Here is a 22,705-nt window from a genome sequence, read left to right as displayed (position 1 = left end):
CTTCTAGAGGGGTTGAGGGCCTGGCGAACATTACTTGGTTCATTAAGTGTTGATAGAATCACTTGGAATTATTATTGGATCCCTTCTGCTAGGGCCATGCATATGTCGACGTATCACCCGTTCTTTATACTCATGGGTTTTAGAGGCTTCCAACCCTACACACCCCTACGTGTCATACGCCAACTAGGGAGAGAGCAAAAGAGGCCCCCGATTGAAGACATGCATCCCTTTGTGTGGGAATTCAAAGGAGAGGAACTTCCAAGGGAGACATATGCACAAAAGGTTTGGTTCGGTGGTCGATTTTTCGACTTGGACGAGATGGTAGTTGATCGTGAACGTGGGGAGGTAAGCTTCACATACCTTGAGTGGTTTCACAACCAGGCTATCCCAGAACAAAAGCGAGAAAGAACCATACAGAATGTATTTGATTGGGAGGAAGAGATCAAGACCAGAGTTAGAGAAACCAGAAGGGAAGTGGCACAAGAGTACCAATCCCGTATTGACATTTTACAAGAAGATATAGGCATTCTGGAAAAAGCCATGGACATACAACAGGCTAATTTCGAGCAGGAAAAGGCTCAGTGGGCACAAGAGAGGCAAGCACTCAAAGCTCAATTTAGACAGAAAAAGTGATCACTACCGCTCAACAACATGAAGAAAGAGAAGACCAGTTTAAGGTGGTCCGGGATCATGAGCGCAGAGGTTTCGCTCCGTTAATCCAAGGTCTGAGGGATCAGATAGGGGGAGTTGAGTCAAACTAGGAACGCCGAATTGTGGAGTTTGAAATAGAAAGACATCACTACCAAAGTATGATCAATTTGTTAGAGGGAGAGTCCCTATAAATTTGGCGCCAGAGAGATATGGCCTTGGAGCGCGAGCATGATGCGCTGGATCTAGCTGAGACCCGTGGTCAGCAAAATTAAGACTTGCATTTGGCTCAGGAACGCATTAAGAGAAAGATCCTTGAGGTAGCCACATACACCTTCCGAGCATGCAGGAGTTGCCAGGGAATGATGCCTGAGCGGTTTGCCAAAGTATCATTGAACATCGCCCGTCACATATCTGCAGACCTAGAGAGGATATATAGCGATGTTGGGGGTCAGCCGTAGGAATAAGTGCTCTGACTACGGTGATGTCGTTGGATTCTCCTGCAGAAATCAGAGTCTCCTTTTACTTGGCCATCCATTTTGATTGTTCATTTATTGTCATTGAGTCTATAAGAGTCTTTTAGTGTGTTAAGTCTTGTTGTTTTGCTTTTTATCTTAAAAAGTCCGTTCTTGTTTAGATGTTTGTCTTTATGTAATTTTTGTTTTTTTGGGTCTTATATTAAAAAAAAATTAATAATAATAAAAAAAGATTTTGTTTCAGAAAAATTTGAAAATGGTCATGTCCCTGAACTACGTAATGATCTGATTCATGTGGCGACATGATACGTAGGCAACCCACAAAAGGTTCGATCAAAATATTTGTTTTTCAACGATTCTAAAATGAGGGATCAAAATGAGGCGTGAGTGAAATGAAAAAGGGAGAGAAGAAAATAAGAGCGTCAATAAGAAACAATCCGATAAGACGGAATGAAACATGAAGCCTCCAAGAGCATGTTAGAAATAGTAATACCGATAGGAGCATTGCATATTACGTGTGATTCATATCTATAAAATGCTTAACCCTAACACGTTTGTTGTTTCTTATATAGTAAGCTTAAGGTCGTTGGTTTGTGGTGAAACTGGCAACACATCATTACTTCACCAGTCTAAGGGAACGATAGTAATGGCTAATGATGCTGAGATCGAGCTGGTCAGTGACGACCCCCAGGGTCAGTTAGTTGAGCAAGAGTCGAAGGAAATAAGAAAATTGAGACAACAATTGTCTGATATATATCAAGCTTGGGTTTCTGGGCAGCCTCCACCCTAGGGTCCCTCAGAGGGAACTTTCACCGTACCCCTGGCTACTCAACCACCGCTCCAAGCAACGAGTGATCATATTCTACCACTAGGGTATGTGCCAAACTACATCCTCCATGTTGCTCCTGGTACCTCTAACGTGCGACCTCCAGTCGCACCATCAGGAACACTTCTCTAGTCGTGTCTAGCACATCGGTATACATAATACTGCCACCACCTCCTGTGACGAGGCCAAACAATGAGCCACCATATCATGCTTATGATGGCCAATACTGCTCTCCAAATATGGCTTTCAGGGTCTCGGCTCCATACAATCAAACTCCTCAGTACGAGTCACCAGTGGAAAATGAAAAGCCTGCCAAGATGGTTGAGCCGGATGAGATGGCCAGGAAAATGAAAAATCTTGAACAGAACATACATGGACTAGGTGGTCACAAAAGTATTTCGTTCAGTGATTTATGCATGTTCCCTCACATCCATTTGCCACCAGGGTTCAAGACCCCAAAATTTGAGAAGAATGATAGACACGACGACCCTATCGCTCACTTGAAAAGGTACTACAACCAGCTGAGGGGTGCAGGGGGAAAAGAAGAATTGATGATGGATTATTTTGGGGAAAGTCTTGTGGGGGTAGCCTCCGAATGGTTCATTGACCAAGATATCTCTCACTGGCATGTCTGGGACGACATGGCCCAGGCCTTCGTCAAACAATTTCAATACAACATTGACATTGCGTCGGATCACAATTCCCTGTCCAATATGAGGAAAAAGCCGACTGAAAGCTTTAGGAAGTATGCAATCAAGTGGAGGGAGCAAGCGGCTAAAATTAAGCCACCCATGGATAACCACGAGTTGATCACTATTTTTCTGGAGGCTCAAGAGCCTGATTACTTTCAGAACATGATGTCCGCGATGGGTAGACCTTTTGCAGAAGCGATCAAAATAGGAGAGATGTTCGAAAATGGCCTCAAGACTGGCAAAATTGTAAGTCAATCTGCTCTCAAAGCCACCACCTAAGCTATCCAAAATGGGTTGGGAAGTTTGGCAAATAGAAAGAAGAGAGATGAAGGGTCCATGATGACTTCGGGATCCAGGGAAGTTCAAAGAAGGGCATCGCACCCTTATGCGCAAGTTCAGCAGGGGCAATCCAGCTGCCCTCAACATTATTATCCCCCGCCAATTACTCAGTACTCTGTGGGCCCACCACAGTTTACAATGTTTAATGCTCAATCCTATGCTCGGTCTCCCAATCAACAGGTACGGGCACTAGCTCCAAGGATCCCCTGACCTCAGCAGCAAAATTTTTGGGCACCCTACAATGCTCGTTCTAGGCAGGATTATGGTCGAGAGCAGAGGCCAGTGGAAAAATTCACTCCATTGGCTAAATCATACTCTAGTCTATTCCAGAAGCTAAAGCAGATGGGCGTGATTGGACCCATTGCTCCCCACCATATGCATCCCGATTCACATGGATTTCAAGAAAATGCTAGATGTGAATATCATTCAAGTGCCCCAGGGCATAGCACTGATGACTGTTGGACTCTGAAAAGAGCCATAGAAAGACTCATCGCGGAAAATTTGATTGTGGTAACAAATGGCGAAGACCCTCCTAATGTTACAAACAACCCGCTGCCAACACACAACAATGTTTATTTTGTGGGAATGATTGGACGAGATCAAGAATACAAGCCGGTTGGCCGAGCAGAAATTACAATGGGAACCATTCAAGAAGGAACATGACTGGAAGTAAGTCCAAGCCGAGATGTGCCATTGATTGTGAAAGGCGCCCAGAGCTCAGGGAAGGCAACTTTATTTGTTCCAAAAATCTCGAGGTTGGAAATTCGCTCCAATGCTCCAATCCCAAAATTGTATGTCCTTGGAGGTCACCCCATCAGAAGGCAGAATCATGGCAGTACGAAGGGTATAACAGAGCCGATCATAATCAAGCCTGCCATACAATCCCATGTGACAAACACGAAAACCATTCCTTGGAACTACAACAAAACTGTAGTAACCTACAAGGGCAAGGAAATCATAGAAGAAGTGGGGGAAACTGGAGGTTTAACTTGATCGGGGAGGTGTTACTCTTTAGAAGAGTTGAGGAAAGCCAAGCAAATCAGAGAAGGCCAATTGCCAATAAAGAAACCAGTCACTGAAGAAGAGGCGGAAGAAGTTTTAAAAAAGATGAAAGTTCAGGATTACTCAATCATTGACCAGCTGAGAAAGACTCCTACCCAAATCTCTCTGTTATATTTTCTCATACACTCAAAAGAGCATGCCCGTGTACTAATTAAAATCCTGAACAAGGCACATGTCTCAGAGAAGACCACCGTGAATCAGTTAGAGAAGATGGCCAACAGATATTTTGAGGTGAACAAAATCTCCTTTACTGATGATGAACTTCCCGAAAAGGGAGCTGGGCACAATAGGGCTTTGCGCCTGATTGTCAAATGTGAGGGGCATTATGTTAAGTGAGTCATGGTTGATGGAGGCTCGAGCGTAGATATTCCTCTCTCTTCCTTGCAAAGCATGAAGATCACTACAGACAGAATCTGACCCAGCAATGTTCGCATCCGGACTTTTGATGGATCAACGAGAGATACCATTGGGGAGATCAACCTCACCCTGATTGGGCCTGTTGATTTTGAAATTATCTTCCAAGTAGTGGACATAGAAACTTCTTATAACTTTCTTCTTGGAATGCCATGGATCCATACGGCCCGAGCTGTGCCATCGACCTTACATCAGATGCTCAAATTCGAACATGACAGGTAAGAAATTATTGTTCACGGGGAAGACGAGTCGTCCATTTATAAAGACCCGTTAATCCCCTGTATTAAGGACAAGTAAGGGTTTGAGTCCATTGTCTCTCAGGCTTTTTAAGTGGTTGTTGTGGACCATGTTGAGAAAGGAAAGCCCATTCTGCATCCTCGTCTTTCCTCCATATCTGTAATGGTGGCTGCACTTATGATGAGACAAGGTTATGATCCAGGAAAAGGCTTGGGGACATTATTGCAAGGAATTCCGGAGCCCATTTCTCCGTTCAGTAACCAGGGTACTTTTGGTTTAGGCGTCAGGCCAACACAAGCAGATGAAGACAAAGCCAAGCACCGCAAAAAGTATGAATGGGTCTTGAAACAACCTATCTCTCACATTTTCTACACTTTTGTCATGCCACGACTCCAAGAGGGTCAAAATTCCTCGGCGCAGGCAAACATTGATGAAATTTGCCATAGCCTCAGCCAGATGTTTTCTGAAGTGAATATAATCCAAGCTTATGAAGGCACTAGTCGTGCCAATATGCAACTAATGGGCCCAGACACCATGGTCAACAAATGGGAAGCAACTCCTCTCCCCACAAGGAAGGAGTCTTGGTAGTTTGCTTTTGCAGCTTCTTTTTTATACTTTGGGTTACTTTGAGGGTTGTAATCCAAACATCTCAGTATCATTGTTTTGTTTTTAACCCTTCTATCCTTCCAAATTCAATGAAAAGCAGTTCAGTTTCGTATTAAGTTTTGTATCTTTTCCTTTTCCTAATTCCTGTCATTTTGTTTCTATTTCAGTTTTGTTAATGCCGACTTTAATAAAATGACATGCATGCAGAATTCACGCCCAGATCTTAAAAAGCTGTCTAATTTCGAAATAATGCATCAAGAGGTTGAGTATGATGAAGATGAGGCTATTGAGGAAATAAAAAGAGAGTTGGAATAATTTGAAAACAAGCCTAAGCCCAACCTTAATGAAACTGAGCCAATTAATATCGGAAGTCAGGAAGAAGTTAGAGAAACAAAGATAAGCATTCACGCTGATCAAAAAATCAGAGATGCCTTGATTCAACTTTTATTTGAATAAAGAGATGTGTTTGCTTGGTCTTATGATGATATGCCGGGTATAAGTGTTGATCTAGTGGTTCATAAGCTTCCCACATATCCTGATTTTTCACTACTCCAATAAAAACAATGAAAATTTAAAACGGACATGAGTGATAAAATCAAAAAGGAAATAATGAAGCAACTAAGCGCCAATATGGTTAGAGCTGTCTGATACACCACCTGGGTAGCAAATGTTGTGCCTGTGCAAAAGAAGGATGGAAAAACTAGATTCTGTGTTGACTATAGAGACCTGAACAAAGAAAGTCTGAAGGATAATTTTCCTTTGCCAAATATCCACATTCTTGTAGATAATTTCGCAAAGCATGAGATACAGTCGTTTATGGATTGCTATGCCGGGTACCACCAGATTCTAATGGATGAGGATGACGCAGAAAAGACCGCTTTCACCACTCCTGGGGTACTTATTGCTATAGGGTCATGCCATTCAGTTTGAAGAATGCAGGGGCAACTTACATGGGGGCCATGACTACCATTTTCCATGATATGATGTACAAAGAGATTGAAGTATATGTTGATGATGTCATCATAAAATCAAAGACACAGGCTGATCACGTACGCGATTTGAAAAAGTTCTTTGAACGGCTTCGAAGGTATGACCTTAAGCTTAATCCAGCCAAGTGTGCATTTGGGGTTCCATATGGGAAACTCCTCGGTTTTATAGTCAGCCTGAGAGGCATCGAATTGGATCCATCTAAGATAAAGTCCATTCGAGATCTACTACCCCCGTAGAACAAAAAGGAAGTCATGAGTTTGCTCGAGAGGTTGAACTATATCAGTTCATTGCTCAGCTCACAACTACGTGCGAGCCCATCTTTAAGTTGCTGAAAAATGTTGTTGCTATCAAGTGGACGGACGATTGCCAAAATGCTTTTGACAGGATCAAAGATTATCTGTCAAAACCCCTATACTAGTCCCACCTGAACCCGGTAGGCCTTTGTTTTTATATCTATCGGTGATGGATAATTCCTTAGGATGCATTTTGAGGCAACATGATGCAACAGCCAAAAAGGAACATGCAATCTATTATTTGAGCAAGAAGTTCACCAATTATGAGGTTAAGTACACCCTTTTAGAAAGGACATGTTGTGCCTTCACTTGGGTCGCTCAGAAGTTGAGACATTATCTTTGGCCTACACTACTTACCTTATATCCAGAATGGATCCTCTGAAGTACATCTTCCAAAAGCCAATGCCCACTGGCAGGCTCGCAAAATGGCAAATCCTGCTCACAGAGTTCGACATCGTCTATGTCACTTGCACCGCGATGAAAACACAGGCTTTGGATGATTATTTGGCAGAGAATCCAGTTGATGATGAGTGCAGGCCAGTTACCACATACTTCCCAGACGAAGAGGTCACAACTCAATAGAGGAAGTAGTTCCAGATGACAACCCTATATAGAAAATGTATTTTGATAGAGCTATCAATATCAAAGGAGTTGGGATCAGGGTAATCCTCATCTCACCTATTGGATAGTATTACCTTGCAACGGCCCAACTTCGGTTCTTCTGTACCAATAATACGACAGAATACGAAGGCTGGATCATGGGTATGAAAATGGACCTCGATCTGGATGTGCATGAACTATTGGTTATGGGAGATTCCAACTTGCTTATCCGGTAAGCCCAAGGAGAATGGGAGACTCGAGACATCAAGCTTATTCCATACAGACAATGTGTGTAAGACTTGAGCAAAAAATTCAAATCCATCGAGTTCAGGTACATTCCCAGGTTTCACAAGGAGCTAGTCGATGCTTTGCCTACTTTAGCCTCGATGCTTCCTTATCCGGGAAACACTCATATCGATCCACTAGAAATCCAAGTTCGGAATCAACACGGCTACTGCAATACAATTGAGACAGAACCAGATGGTGAACCATGGTATCATGACATAAAACGATTCTTGAAAATAAGAGAATACCCAGAGCATGCCAAGGGAGATAAAAATGAACTATAAGGTGGCTCGCCGGCGGTTTCTTCATGAATGGGGAAATTTTGTACAAAAGGACCCCATATTTGAACTTGTTGAGATCTTAGATGCCACAGAAGCTGAGCAAATCATGAGTAAAGTGCATTCGTGGGTATGTAGACCTCACATGAATGGATATGTTTTGGCGAAGAAGATTCTGCGGGCAGGGTATTATTGGCTTACAATGGAGCGAGATTGCTTCTGTTTTGTTCGCAAGTGTCACCAATGCCAGATTCATGGTGACCTGATTCACTCTCCTCCTTAGGAGTTGCATCCCATGTCCTCTCCTTGGCCTTTCGTTGCTTGGGGAGTGGATGTTATTGGGCCAATCGAGCTAAAGGCTTCAAATGGGCATAGATTAATTTTGGTTGAAATTGATTACTTCACCAAGTGGGTGGAGGCCATCACTTTCAAAACAGTCACCAAGAAAGCAGTGGTAGACTTTGTTCATTCCAACATCATCTGTCGCTTTGGTATTCCAAAGACCATTATCACTGACAATGCAGCCAATCTAAATAGTCATTTGATGAAGGAGGTATGCGAGCAATTTAAAATTGTGCATCGCTATTCTACCCCTTACCGGCCAAAAGCCAATGGAGCTGTTGAAATGGCAAACAAGAACATCAAGAAGATTCTTAGAAAGATGATCCAAGGTTCTAGACAATGGCATGAAAAGTTTCCTTTTGCTCTTTTGGGATACCGCACGACTGCTCGCATATCTGTTGGTGCAACTCCTTATCTGTTGGTATACAAAACGGAAGCTGTAATACCGGCCGAAGTCAAAATTCCCTCTCTCTGGATCGTTGTGGAATCGGAGATTGAAGATACAGAATGGGTAAAGACCCGTTTGGAACAACTGATGTTGATTGATGAAAAATAGCTAGTAGCAGTATGTTTCAGCCATTTATACCAGCAAAGAATGGCACGCTCTTACAATAAGAAAGTGCGTCCACAGCACTTTGAGGTAGGCCAACTTGTTTTGAAACGCATTCTTCCACACCAAGTAGAAGCTAAAGGAAAGTTCTCCCTAAACTGGCAAGGACCCTATATCATCAAGAAAGTGTTACCAAAAGGGGCCTTGCATTTGGTAGATGAAGAAGGACGGGTACCAGACATGACGATTAATGCAGATGCAGTCAAAAGATATTATGTTTGATATATACCCACTGCAAAACTTTCACGCATTATTTTCTCAAATCAAGATGACGAAGGCTATTATTGGTCTCTATCCCAAATAGGAGTCACCCTTTTGTTAACTTTGTGAGCCGTATTTGTCTTCTTCGTTTTCCCTCTTTTGGAACCCGTGTACTTGTAAAAGAAAAAAAAAATCATACAACAAACCTTCTGAGTTCATTGAACTACGTTCGACCTGATTCCGAAAGGATACATAGGCAGCCTTACCCTGGGTTCGGTCCCATCACAATGAAAATCCATATTCCGAATACTCCAAAACTGGGGCAGAAGTTTGTTTTATTTTACGGGTTTTCCTATAAAAACGTCTACAAAAGTTGTAATTCATTTCAAGGTTCTTTTTGCCTTTTCCCTATTAGGAACTTCTGATCGATCTTTGAGAATGTTTGAAGTCCCCATGCCAAGAGCGTTGGGAAACCTTCCGCATGCAGTATCTTAGTAAAAAAAAAAAATAAATAAATAAAAGAAAAGAAAAAATAAATGAGAGAGTCTTATCAGTGAAAACCTATATAAGCACTGTAAGGCGACAGTGAGAAGAGAAATGAGAGAGTCTTATTGGTGAAAACCCAGATGGACACCATAAGGCGACGATGAGTAGAGAAATGAGAGAGGTTAGTTAGCAAAAACCCGCAAAGGCCGCTACTAGCCGAATGAGGGTCTTCGATGTTCCGGCATGAGCACAACCAAGACAGTTTCAAGATGAACATTTGCGAGGGATTTTTAGAATTAGATAGCTCAGATGGATCAGGCATCCAGTCCAAAATACATGTCATGATTTATTGAAGTCGGCACAGGCCTCCAGATAAGTCTCCATATTCCTCTCCCCAAAATGCACACCTTTTGTTTAGACACAATTCCTTTTTTTTACTTTCAATTGCTCTTCTATTTTTCCCATAATTTTTCTTTGATTCCCTTTCGGTCTAATCTTGCATCAAAATCAAAGCAAAGAAATGGCTGCAAAACTGGCTACAATTTCCCCGTAATACCGAGCACAATCTGGAGCATATACGACATTGACGTAGGCAGGAATCCATTTGTGATATCTTTTGATAAGGCGGACAAATTGTCTCAAAGAAACTGAAAAGGTCGCCTAAGCAAGACTTGCTTCATGGGAAAAGTTGATAAGCACTACAAACACAAATTGGTTCTGGGTGCAAGACAACTAAGTTTGATTTTAAAGGAAAATTGCCTTGCCTTAGGGACAAGAATTAGCGGTACCATGGACATCTGGGTATGAAACAGCCAGGGGCAACGTCAGAAAGAAAATGTCTTCAAAAAGAGATACAGAGTATCCGAGCACCTCGGTACCACGCTGACAAGATCAGTTCTTCGACAGCGGAGTGGCCGTGAATTCAAACTACTCAGGGCATCAAGGCAACATACCGACCACTACTTTAAAAACTCACAAATATTTCTTTGTTTGAAGCAGGATCAAAGCAGTGCAGAATGGCGATTCTCAAAGGACAAATGTCACCAAACGTAAGCTCCTTAAAATCTCCATTTTTCTTTTTATTTGCAGCATGTATCACTACTGTTCATACCTCCCATTTTCCTAGCTTAACCCAGGTAGAACCTTTTCGCCTAGGGGGATCCAACTCATAGTTCCAGGTAGAAGTACTATTCGCTCAAGATGTTTCACGTAGCTTAACTCAGGTGGAACCTTTTCACCTAGGGGGTTCCAGCTCATGTTTTCGGGTAGAAGTACTTTTTGCTCAGGCTTGTTTTATGTTAGCTTAACTCAGGTAGAACACTTTCGCCTAGAGGGATTCGACACTTTATCCGTAATATAGGGTACCAACCCCTGGTTACATTCCTTCTTAGTAATACAGGGTGCCAACCCCTGGTTACACTCTTTTCGGTAATACAGGGTACCAACCCCTGGTTACATTCCTCTTTAGTAATACAGGGTATCAACCCCTAGTTACATTCCTTTTCGTAGTACAGTGTACCAAGCCCTGGTTACATTCCTTCTCAGTAATACAGGGTGCCAACCCCTGGTTACACTCCTTTCAGTAATACATGGTGCCAACCCCTGGTTACACTCCTTTTAGTAATACAGGGTGCCAACCTCTGATTACACTCCTTTCGGTAATATAGGGTACCAACCCCTGGTTACATTCCTCTTTAGTAATACAGGGTACCAACCCCTGGTTACATTTCTTTTAGTAATACATGGTACCAACCCCTAGTTACGTTCCTTCTCAGTAATACAGGGTGCCAACCCCTGGTTATACTCCTTTCAGTAATATAGGGTGCCAACCCCTGGTTACACTCCTTTCAGTAATACAGGGTGCCAACCCCTGGTTATACTCCTTTCTGTAATATATGGTACCAACCCCTGGTTACACTTCTTTTGATAATACACGGTACCAACCCCTGGTTACATTCATTTTAGTAACACAGGGTACCAACCCCTGGTTACATTCCTTTCAGTAATATAGGGTACCAACCACTGGTTACATTCTTTTCGGTAATACAGGGTACTAACCCCTGGTTATATTCCTTCCTGGTGATACAGGGTGCCGACCCCTGGTTACGTTCCCTCTTTGTAATATAGGGTGCCAACCCCTGGTAACATTTCTTCCTAGTGATACAGGGTGCCAACCCTTGGTTACGTTCCTTTCTAATAATGCAGGGTACCAACCTCTGGTTACGTTCCTTTCCAGTAATACAGGATGCCAATCCCTGGTTACATTCCCTTGTCAGTAATATAAGATACCATCCTCTAATTCCATTTCCTTTGGGCGACAGAAGTTACTACCTCTCGTGGTTGCATATCCTCACATAGCTAGTTTATACTATTGTCTTTAACTTCCTTTCAACAAAATAAATAGTTTATAGCTTTATCTAATAACTCACAAAATTTTCCTAGTGCCAAACTGGGGCAGAAAAATTTTGTTCGTCTTGTTCGTCATTGATGGCTTTACTGGCCCCAGCCGTAGAGCACAGATTTCGTCGACTTAAAGCTTGCAGTTCCAATTTCCATCATAAGAAAGAAGTCTTTCGATCAGAAGATAGTTGGAGTCAGCTTTGATAATGTGTCAGCAACTCGACGTCTCAAGATTCATCTTCTCAATTTTGTATTAGGAAAGCAAGCAATTGAGATTGAGCAATAATCTTTTCTTCAAAGAGCATCAAGATCCAATCCAAAGTCAACACAAGCGAGCATGTTAAGAATCAATATTTGACTCCACAAGACTCTTAGATAGGAATTTTACAACTCTTAGCTTGCAAGGATATGTAGTTCTCTTCTCTTTTTGATGTAAGCAGCAGTAACAGTAACAACAACAAAAACAACAAGAAGCAGCAGTCTTAACTCTAGTGCTTGGTAGTCACAGCTACCAAAATTTTCCTAGAACTACAAAGACCTGATTCCTTTATAACCAAGGATATGTAGGTAACTTCGGAAGCAAGGTTCAGTCACATTTTTCAAAAATGCATTCATTAGAGTCATAGGCAAGCAAGAGTTAATCATGGCATTCACTATCTTTGCACGAAAACTTTTCATGTTTTCGAGCAAAGAGGGGCAACTGTGAATACCTAATTTTTTGCACGCTCTTCCCAAAAAAAAAGTAATAATAATAATAATAATAATAATAACTTTTGGATGATTTTAGCTATTTTTTGTTTTTCTTTGAATTTATTTGCGCATTTTTATGTGTGAATTCCTTAATTAAAAAGTACCAAAAATACTTTTTACCTTTTATTTGTATATTTTAGTTTGCATCTTTAAATTATATATACCAAAAAGATTTTCTTTCTACTTGTATATTCTTTTAGGACTAAATAAGACTATATTTTTATTAGAGGTAAAAGGGATTGGGCTAGTGTATTTTAATTAAAATTGAGCCAAAATTGGCCCAAATTTTGAGCCCAATTCGTCCATACCCAGTCCAAAATGGCTGGCCAAAACTTGGTCCAAAACGGCGTAGTTTCATCATGAAATTACGTTGTTTTATTAAGTGAATCAAGATTAAATCTCATCCATTCATCTCTCCCTCATCCAATGGTCCACAATTAATCTCCCAACTAGGTATTTAAGACTTAGAAATGTTGAAATTTTGCCCCCATTTCCCCCATAATTCCTTTCTTCTTCCTCCCTCTCTCTTCTCTCTCTTCTCTCTCTTCTCTCCGCCGCCGCCGGAAATCACCCACCGGCGGCGGACCACCTCCAAAGACCTCCAAATTCATACCATGTAATCTCCACAACCTCCTCTTTCCATATCTCCAAACCAATTCCTTCAAAACCTCTTCAAACTCCTTGAATTTTAGATCTAGGAAACTTTAGCCGCCACTTTTTGGCTCAAATTCTTGAAGCTCCGGCCAACACCACCCTACAACACATACATGAATGGATAGAGCTCCGAGAGACCTATATTTTCCTACCCATTTCACCCCCAAAATCCCCGTCGCCGCCGGCCAGCCACCCTCACCGCCGACCCGCCACTACTGTCGCACTTCTCCTCCTCTGTTTTAGCCTAATTCTGACCCAAGAACGCTCATTTCCTTTTGGTATGACATTAATTTCATTGAATTTGGTGTCTACCGAAATGAAATAAGCGTTCCATGGTTGTGCAACCACTTCTTGGCATCTCCGATATCTTCTCGTGGCTTGAACAGCTTCAAGCACGCTCGTTAGGTATAATCGTCATCTCTTTACTTAATTTCTGATTTTTTTTTAGTAGTAATAGGTTAGTTCTTGGTTTTAATTTTAGTTCTCGATTTTAATTTTTCTATTTTGGGTTTGTTGTTAATTAGAGTTTCAAGTTAGATTTATTTAATTAGTTATCTCTATTTAGTTTAGTTGTTTGTTAGACTATTATTAATTAAACATCATCTTTAGGGTATTAGTTTAATCGTTTCCTTAGTTAATCGATTGTTTAATTGTTGAGTGTCGTCGTCCGATTGTTAACGATGCTCATTCTTTTTTGAGCATTAGTTTGTGAATCCAATTGTTTGTTCTATGTTTATTTTGCACAAATCAATTTGTTTTAATCTAGTTAGTTTGGGTTTTAGTTCCATTTGAAGTCTTGTTTCTGTTTTGTCGATTGTTAGTCGTTTGAGTTTGATTTGGTTCAAAATCAAGTAGTTTGGTGCTGATGGTTAACATCTGAAGTTTACGTTATTTTATCATAAAATAGTGTACTAGTAGCTTACCTTTTACTAGTAGGGTGGCTGAAATGATTTTATTTTTCTCCTTGCTTCTGACACAGTAGATTTTCAGGCTATCCTTTCACCTTTTGGATAGATTTTGAACAGTGTTTAGCACACAAAGTCAGTCTTTCGGACAGACTTTTGGTGAACCAAAATCTTTCCAAAAAATTTGACTTTATTTTCCTATTTAAAGGGTTGCTCTTCTCCTATAAAGAGGACTCTCTTACACTTAGAATATACATCCTTACTCACTGAAAAGGGATTACACACTCTAGGACACATATTGAAAGATCTTCTACACTCTGAAAAAAAAAAACACATCTTAAGAACTGAACATCCAAAATGAGCTGAAATTTGAGAGCGGTTGAGTGAGTATTAAGAAAGCAAAAACTGTCCAAAAAAAGGGGTTCTGTAATGACCCGGCCGGTCGTTTCGAGAGTTATAGCCTCATTTTCCCCATTTCTGCTTCCTTTTGTGCTTTTTAGCTATATTATGATATATCGGGTTAGTTGGTTCGGGTCCGGGGTAGTTTCGGAGTGGATTGAGACACTTAGTCTCTGAAGTAGAAGCTTAAGTTGGAAAAGTCCACCGGATATTGACTTATGTGCAAACGACCTCAGATTTGAATTTTGATGGTTCTGTTAGCTCCGTTAAGTGATTTTGGACTTAAAAGTGCGCCCGAAATGTGATTTGGAGGTCCGTGGCAGAATTTGGCTTGAATTGGCGAAAGTTGGAAATTTGGCAATTTTGGTCGGCAGTGGAAAATTTGATATCGGGGTTGGAATGGAATTTCAGAAGTTGGAATAGGTTTGTGGTGTTATTTGTGACGTGTGTGCAAAATTTGAAGTCATTTGGATGTGGTTTAGTAGATTTCAGCGTCGTTGGTGGAATTCGGAAGTTTCGAAGTCCTTAGGCTTGAATCCGAGTGTAATTTGGTGTTTTAAGTGTTCCAAAGGTTCGACTAAGTTTGTATGTTGATATATGACTTGTTGGTATGGTTGGTTGAGGTCCCGAGGGCCTCGGGTTGATTCCGGGTGGTTAACGGATTATTTGAAGTTGGAAAAATGCAGCTGAAGCTGCTGCTACTGGTATTTTCGCACCTGCGGACAGTGTTGAGGTAGGCTAGGTCCACAGGCGCGCAATACAGGTAGCATCTGCGAGTCCGCAGATGTGGATAGGTGCCTGCATAAGCGGAAGTGAGGAGGTTAGGCAGTGGCCGCAGGTGCGAGGTCTTTTCCGCACCTGCGTGGTCGCAGATGCGAATATGGAGAGCAGGTGCGAAGTAGGGGTTTTTAATGATTTTCCGCAGGTGCGAAGGTTCTTGCGCAGATGCGGCACCGTAGGTGCACATATTTAGCCGCATGTGCGAAAGCCCTGGGCAGAAAGTATAAAAAGAATACTTTGCAAATTTTGGTTCATTTCCACCATTTTCAAGTCGGTTTTTGGAGCTTTTGGAGTGATTTTGAAGGGAGATTCAAGGGTTTTCAGTGAGGTAAGTTGCTTAGGCTCTAATACTCCTATCTATGGTGTTTTCCATTGTATTATCATCTAATTAGTTGAATTTAAGGGTGAAAATAGGGGGTTAGGGCTTGGGATTTTAGAGAGTTTAATTTAAGGATTTGAGGGACCAAATAATGTCGGATTTTGATTAATTTTATATGTATGGACTCGTGAGTGAATGGGCTTTCAAGTTTTGTAATTTTTTTTGAATTTTGAGACGTGGGCCCGGGGGGGCGGGTTTGAGCCAATTTCGGATTTTGGCTGTAATTTAGTATTTTTCTTGTGGAATTGATTCCTTTAGCCTATATTGATCGTATTGTATTGCTTGTGGCTTGATTCGGGACGTTGGAGGCCGAATCGAGGGGAAAGAGCATCGCGGAGTAGGAATTTGATCGGTTTGAGGTAAGTAACGATTGTAAATCTGGTCCTGAGGGTATGAAACCCCAGAATTTTCTATCATTTTACTATTTGGAGGTGGCGCACATGCTAGGTGACGGGCGTGTGGGCGTGCACCGTTGGGGATTGTGACTTGGTCCGTTCCGTATCAACTGTAAAGTCGAATATTTTGTTGAAACTATATGATTCTTATGTGTTTTAGAAACAATTTTTGTAAATCAGACTGGATGCCATGTTTAGGCCTTATGTCAGTGTTGTTTGGACCCTTAGAGGTCTTTTCTTGCTATCCTCTCATTGTTTTTGATTGAAAATCTATACTCAGTCATGTTTATACATATTTACAGCATAACTCAGTCTTTATTACTCTATTTTGATGCATCATATAAATGTTGTTTGGGTTGAATACTTTTTATTTCTGAGAGCCCGAGAGGGTAGAGAGGTTTATAATTGAGAGAGGCCGAGGGTCTGATTTGTGAGGATATTTATGGGATCGGGCTGCACGCCGAAGTATGTTTGATATAGGCCGAGGGCCTCATTGATTTATGCCATGATTGGCTTGATATAGCGCTTCGGTTGAAGGAGCCCCTCCGGAGTCTGTACACACCCCTAGTGAGCGCAGGTACATATTGAGTGCGAGTGCCAAGTACAGAGTGCTGAGTGACTGGGAGGCATGAGTGATGGTGAGGTCTGCCCGAGGGGCTGTATACGAGTGATTGTGAGGTTTGCCCGAGGGGCTGTATATGAGTGATGTTGCCCGAGGGGCTAATTATGATTTTATTATTTTTGCTCACCTTTGCATTGAGGCTTTGTTTGAAAACTGTTGAAAGATGTCTTTAAATGATGTTACTGGAATTGGATTTAAAAGAGCTGATTTGATTCAAACTCTGGTTTTAAAAGCATGCTGTATTTTACTGAATTTTGTGATATGAAATTTACTTGCATTATTGCTCATCACTACTTCTCAGTCTTTATTTACTGTTGTTACTTACTGAGTTGGAGTACTCACGTTACTTCCTACACCTTGTGTGCAGATCCAGGCGTATCTGGACACGGTAGCAGCTGTTAACTATTCCTGTTGCAGATTTTCTCGGGGATAGCAAGGTAACTACCTGGCGATCGCAACCCTGCTCTTCTCCCTCTTATCTTGCTTTAGTTGAATTTAGCTATTTTTCAGACTATGTTAGTCTCAATATTGTCAGACAAATTGTAATAGATGCTCATGACCAGTGACACCCCGATGTCAGAATTTTCTTTTTCGTACTTTTGTTTTGATTTGAACTACTTTACGAAGGTTTTTATGTTAAATAATCTTGAAATTATCTTTGAAATAAAAATATCGGTTTGTTTTGAAAATAAGTCAGCTTGCCTAGTTCCACGATAGACGCCATCACGATAGAGTTAGTTTGGGTCCTGATAGGTTCTTAAGCCAGTTTGCTTAGTTCTTTCCTTGTTAAAAGTTGCTGAATTTTCTGCTTTAGTTCGTCGGTTTTTCTGGGCTGTTTCTCGGATCACTCAAGTTGTTGTTTTGCTGTTGTTTCCCCTGTTGTTCCTACTGCTTATGTTGCTGAATTTCTGCTACTGTTAGTATTGTATTTCCTCTTTTCAGGTAATCTTTCAAACACTTGTAATGCAGGTTCTTTTCTTTAATAGAATATGATGAAAAGATGGGCCTTTTAGTTTGTTCCTAGCAATTTTATTCAAAGAAGTTTCTGAATATTTGAGTGCTAAGATCTGCATGCTCGTGGTCATTTTATTGTTGTAGTCGAGTAGTTTAATTTATTTCGTAGTTGACAGATCTGAGTATCCATGTTCTTTGATATTAGTTTGAACTACTTAGATCATAGTGCACTTAAAGAATGAGTGAGGCAATAATATTTAGTATTGAAAGAAGAGTATTGGACTGTTGACATTGGTGAACCTGTGTTCTGTCAAACTTCATGTCAAAAGGTTTCTGTTGCATTTGTACCTGAGAAGTTAATTTTACAAAACTGGCCACTTTTGTTGCATTTTTCACCTTAATTTAATGCCAAATAGCTACAGTTGTGGTAGTAATTATTTTTTAAGTTCAATTGAAAGGCATCATATATGCGATTTCATGTCTTATGCCAATTCTATTGATTAAGATGATAGATTTCTTTAATAGTGGATGATGACTAGTACTTATTGGCTTGGATTCGAATTTTGAAAGTGATAAGAAAAAGCCTATTGAAATAACTAAAAGCAGAAAAATAGAGAAAAGTGCCCTTTAATTTGAATGAAAAAGTGATCTTTCAAGGAAAATTTATGTTGAGCTTTTAGAATTTGCACGTGTGGTGGCCTATTTTTTTTTCATAAAATAAAAACAAACAAATTAGCCTATCCTCAAAGTGAGATAACCCGTCTTTTCAAATACTTGCAAACAAATTGGTCTACACTTTCATAATAGCTGGACAAATAACTTGAGACATTTTTTTCTCAAATAATTAAGTACCAAATAATTTAAATGCTAGGCACTAATAGGCATTCTTTAACTTTTTTATTCACGGACTCGCTTGCGTAGCGTGATGTTTAACCTTTAATTAATTCATTAATTTCATACCAAAATGAATAGCTTTAATTAATTTCTAATTTAATTAATGCTTTCGCTAAAATCGCGGATTCGCTTGCGTAGCGTGATAGTTGATATTTAATTAATTCTTCAAGTGTAGTAACGTTTTCAAAAGTAATAATGTACTAATAATCCTTGCCATAACTGCGAATTTGCTTGCGTAGCGCTGTTATGATAAAATTAATAAATTTCGTCTCGATCACGCATTCGCTTGCGTAGTGTGGTTACGACATCTTATTATTCAAACTTTTCTTTAATTTTTCTAATAATCCAGAAATAAAAGCGGATAGGTATAATATAAAAATCATATAAATCACAGTTTGACTAAAATTAATTCAAGTCAAGTTTAAGTCAATAAAGCAACCGTGCTAGAACCACGAGACTCGGGGAATGCCTTACACCTTTTCCCCGGTCAACAGAATTCCTTACCCGGACTTTGTTTTCGTAGACTAATTAATAATAGAGTCAAACCTTCCTTTGACTAGGAATTTAAATAAAAGGTGACTTGGAACACCAAAAAATTAATTCCAAGTGGTGACTCTGTAAATAAAATAATTCCTACTCAAGTTGGTCACGTTAATTGAAAAAACTCTTTAACCCACAATCCATAACATAACACATATCTTTTTGGGGGGTAGAAAAGGAGGGATAGAAAAGGGGTGTGACAACAGTCTCGTATAATAGTTATATATGGTATAGATCGTTCGTATTCGTGTATAACAAAAATAACATGTGGATGCTTTTTTATTTTCTTAACCAGGTAAAATTTTACCTCTAGCATATGCTGTTGTCGATTGAAAATGATGGTTCCTCGGAATGATTTTTTGAAATGTTTAGACAGGTTTTTGGGGAAAGGGAACGGATGTTCATCGTATCCGATCGTCATACAAGCATATTAAGGGGTGCTTCGATTGTGTATCCAGAGATATCTCACTGTGTATGCATCTTTCATCTTTGGAATAACATAAAGAAGCGGTTCAAGAAGAACCATGACCGGCTGAGGAAAATATTTTTTGCAATGGCCAGAGCATACAAAATTAAAGATTTTAATCGCCTCATGCAAGATATGGACAACTTTGATAAGAAGGTAAGGAATTACCTATTCCAAGTTGGTTATGAAAAGTGGTCCATAGCGCATTTCACTGTTAATAGATCCATGATGATGACTTCAAATATTGCCGAGTCACTCAATGCAAGAAACAGAGAGGCAAGAGAGCTACCAATCATGAGTTTGCTAGATTACATGATGAATTTGGTTATGGAATGGAATAATACAAATAGAATGACTTCAATGAGTACATTTACTGGCCTAGGAAAATAATATAACGACGTACTGAAGGAAAATAGCAGTTTGTCACAGAAGATGACGGTAAATATTCTTTTATCATGTCTTACTTCATACGCCTGAATAACTTACTTTGACAAAAATGCATTAATACTTGTCATGTCCATATTTTATTAATGATATCTATTTAAATTTAGGTAAGGCCTTCAACCGATTATGTATATGTAGTAATGGATGCTGAACAAAGACGGAACATAGTCTGCATGCAAAAAAGGGAATGCTCGTGCAAACAATTTCAAGTGGATGAGATTCCTTGTCCACATGCTATGATAGTATTGGACTACACACACATAGAAGCATCCAAATATTGTTCTGCCTATTACACCAAGGAATACTTCAAGAAGACATATGAAGTATCAGTTAATCCACTTCTAGATGAAACTATATGGGACTTTCCAACAGAGGTGCTAGATAATGTGGTCCTACCACCGATAGTGAAGGGCAAATCAGGAAGACCGACGAAGTCGCGACGCACGGGACTTTATGAATATTTGTATACTGAAATAGTTACCTGTGGACTGTGTGGAAAACAAGGACACAACAGAATAACATGCAAGAATGCTCGAGATAACTAGTAGATGTTCCTACAATGATTTAATATTTTGTAACTATTTTCCTTGTGAATGTTACAATTAGAATATTGAAAAAATAATGAGATTTACAATCAGATTCTCTCTGATGTATGAATAAAGATACTAGAATAAAGATACTAATTTTTGTCGTAATGAAAGTATTGATATAAGTTTTATTCCAAATACTACTATGGATGTCACTATACAAATAAATATACAAAATAGATGTCAATATATAAAATATATACAAAAACGATTGTCACTATACAAAAAATATACAAAATAGACTGTCACTGTATAATTTATATACAATAGACTGTCACTATACAAAAGATATACAAAATAAACTATCGCTATACAAAATATATGTCACTATACAAAATATATACAAAAACGACTGCCACTATAAAGAAAATATACAAAATAGAATTTGTTTATTTATATAAAAAAAAAAATAGTCTGTCACTATTGTATATACAATTTACATACAATATACTGTGACTATACAAAAATTATACAAAATAGATGTCACTATACAAAATATATACAAAAAAGACTGTTACTATACAAAATTTTACAAAATAGACTGTCGCCATGCAGTTTATATACAGTTTAGCTGCCCCCAAAACTTCATTCACAAAACTTACTATAACAACTTAACAACACCAGCTAAATTTGCAAAACCTGTCGAAACATTTTAAAACTGTATAAATTACAAAACTAAAACTGTAGAAAAGTCAAAACTACACAAAATCTGAAACTTTTAAAATTTCACTATTAACTGAAAATAAACAAGTCGCAATTAAAAGTAATATTCAACATTAGCATTTCAAACATATTGTTCAAAAATTTCCCAAACAAAAAGCATAAAACGTGATGTAAGTATGCAACTGTATCCAATCATAAGACAATATCATAACCAAACTACTTCATCTTAAAACTACATGTGAATTTTCCGCTAAACTAACCCAAACTACTTCATCTTGCCATTTTTTCTTGATATCCTTCAAAGTCTCGTCATCACCAATGGCATGTGACTTGCCATTTTTCTTGATATCCTTCAAAGTCTCGTCATCACCAATAACATGCGTCTTGCCCTTTTTCTTGTTATCCTTCAAATCCTTGTCATCACCAATGGCATGCGACTTGCCCTTTTTCTTGTTATTCTTTTTTGTCAGACCCTTCAATCTACCAGTAGACTCGTCATCACTAACTGCATGCGCTCTTTGTTTCTTCACTCTATAATCCCATAGCAATATACCATATCGGTCTCGTATCCCATCAATATCAATAGCTTTAGAAATATTGCTGCCTTGAATGATGTACTCAGCAAATGCAGCAACATAAATACCATAGTCACTACATACAAGGTCGCACATAAACGCTGAATAAGTTAGTATAATATCCAAATAGGAATTCATGTACAAAAATGAATAAGAATAAGAAATATTCAATAATAATTTGCGTGTTATCTTGCATTGGCAACCCATCAACGACATGAATCTCAAAAGGATCAATGGCGGGAATTCCCATAGGATTCTCTTTTGTGTCCTAGAAACCAATACGATGAAGGAAATATGGGCGCAACACTGAGTATGGCTCGATTGATCTCCGAACTACACTATTCTGCCACGCACCTCTCATAGGATCGTATGCATAAATGCACAGATCTTTGAATGAAAGTCTCGCCAATATCCAGTGCCACTTATCAGACAGATTTATAGGAAAAAAGGACTTCATCAACAATACACCAAGGAACATTACATCTTAAAAAATACCCAAGTATATACTCAGCAATTGGATCTGTTTCAGTAATCAAATTCATGTCTCTATTTTTCTCCAAAAACTCCTTGTACAAATTCTAAATCAAGCAATTAAACCAGCAGTCGGTAGTTGTGAATCTTACTGGAACATCAATACCGTACTTCTCTTTCTTTCTCAAATAGTAAAAAATAACATCAATATGCTGAAATATGAAGAATAAACACACACAGTCAGAAAATTACATTATGAGAAAACTAAAATGTATGTTTTATGTATAAACCGATTATACATTTTACAGAAGATACATATACATAAAAGATACTCTTCCAAGTTGATACATATTTTCTATTGCCATTATTGTTCTAGTCCTTTCTTCTGCCTACCATCCAAGGGTTACCGAGTCCCATTTCTCATCTTATTACATATAGAATC

At 39.4% G+C, this 22,705-nt stretch overlaps 1 protein-coding gene across 1 annotated transcript; it reads left to right on the top strand.

Annotated features, from left to right (window-relative positions):
* The first annotated feature begins 19,610 nt into the window (after window positions 1-19,610).
* On the top strand, window positions 19,611-20,512 carry LOC107763031 (uncharacterized). The gene is made up of 2 exons (XM_075231694.1): window positions 19,611-19,679; window positions 20,075-20,512. Exons 1-2 carry the CDS (start codon window positions 19,611-19,613, stop codon window positions 20,510-20,512), a joined length of 507 nt encoding a protein of 168 aa, XP_075087795.1.
* Window positions 20,513-22,705: the final 2,193 nt, after the last annotated feature.

Source organism: Nicotiana tabacum, chromosome 15 (genome assembly GCF_000715075.1).
Source record: "Nicotiana tabacum cultivar K326 chromosome 15, ASM71507v2, whole genome shotgun sequence".
Lineage (NCBI taxonomy): Eukaryota > Viridiplantae > Streptophyta > Magnoliopsida > Solanales > Solanaceae > Nicotiana > Nicotiana tabacum.
Note: the sequence above shows the minus strand (reverse complement) of the source record. Positions and strands in the feature narration are given on the sequence as shown.

Coding starts and splice junctions, on each gene's coding strand:
- LOC107763031 (XM_075231694.1), top strand. CDS start 19,611: ATGGCCAGAGCATACAAAATTAAAGATTTTAATCGCCTCATGCAAGAT. Junction 19,680..20,074: donor TGGACAACTTTGATAAGAAG/GTAAGGAATTAC, acceptor ATTTAAATTTAG/GTAAGGCCTTCAACCGATTA.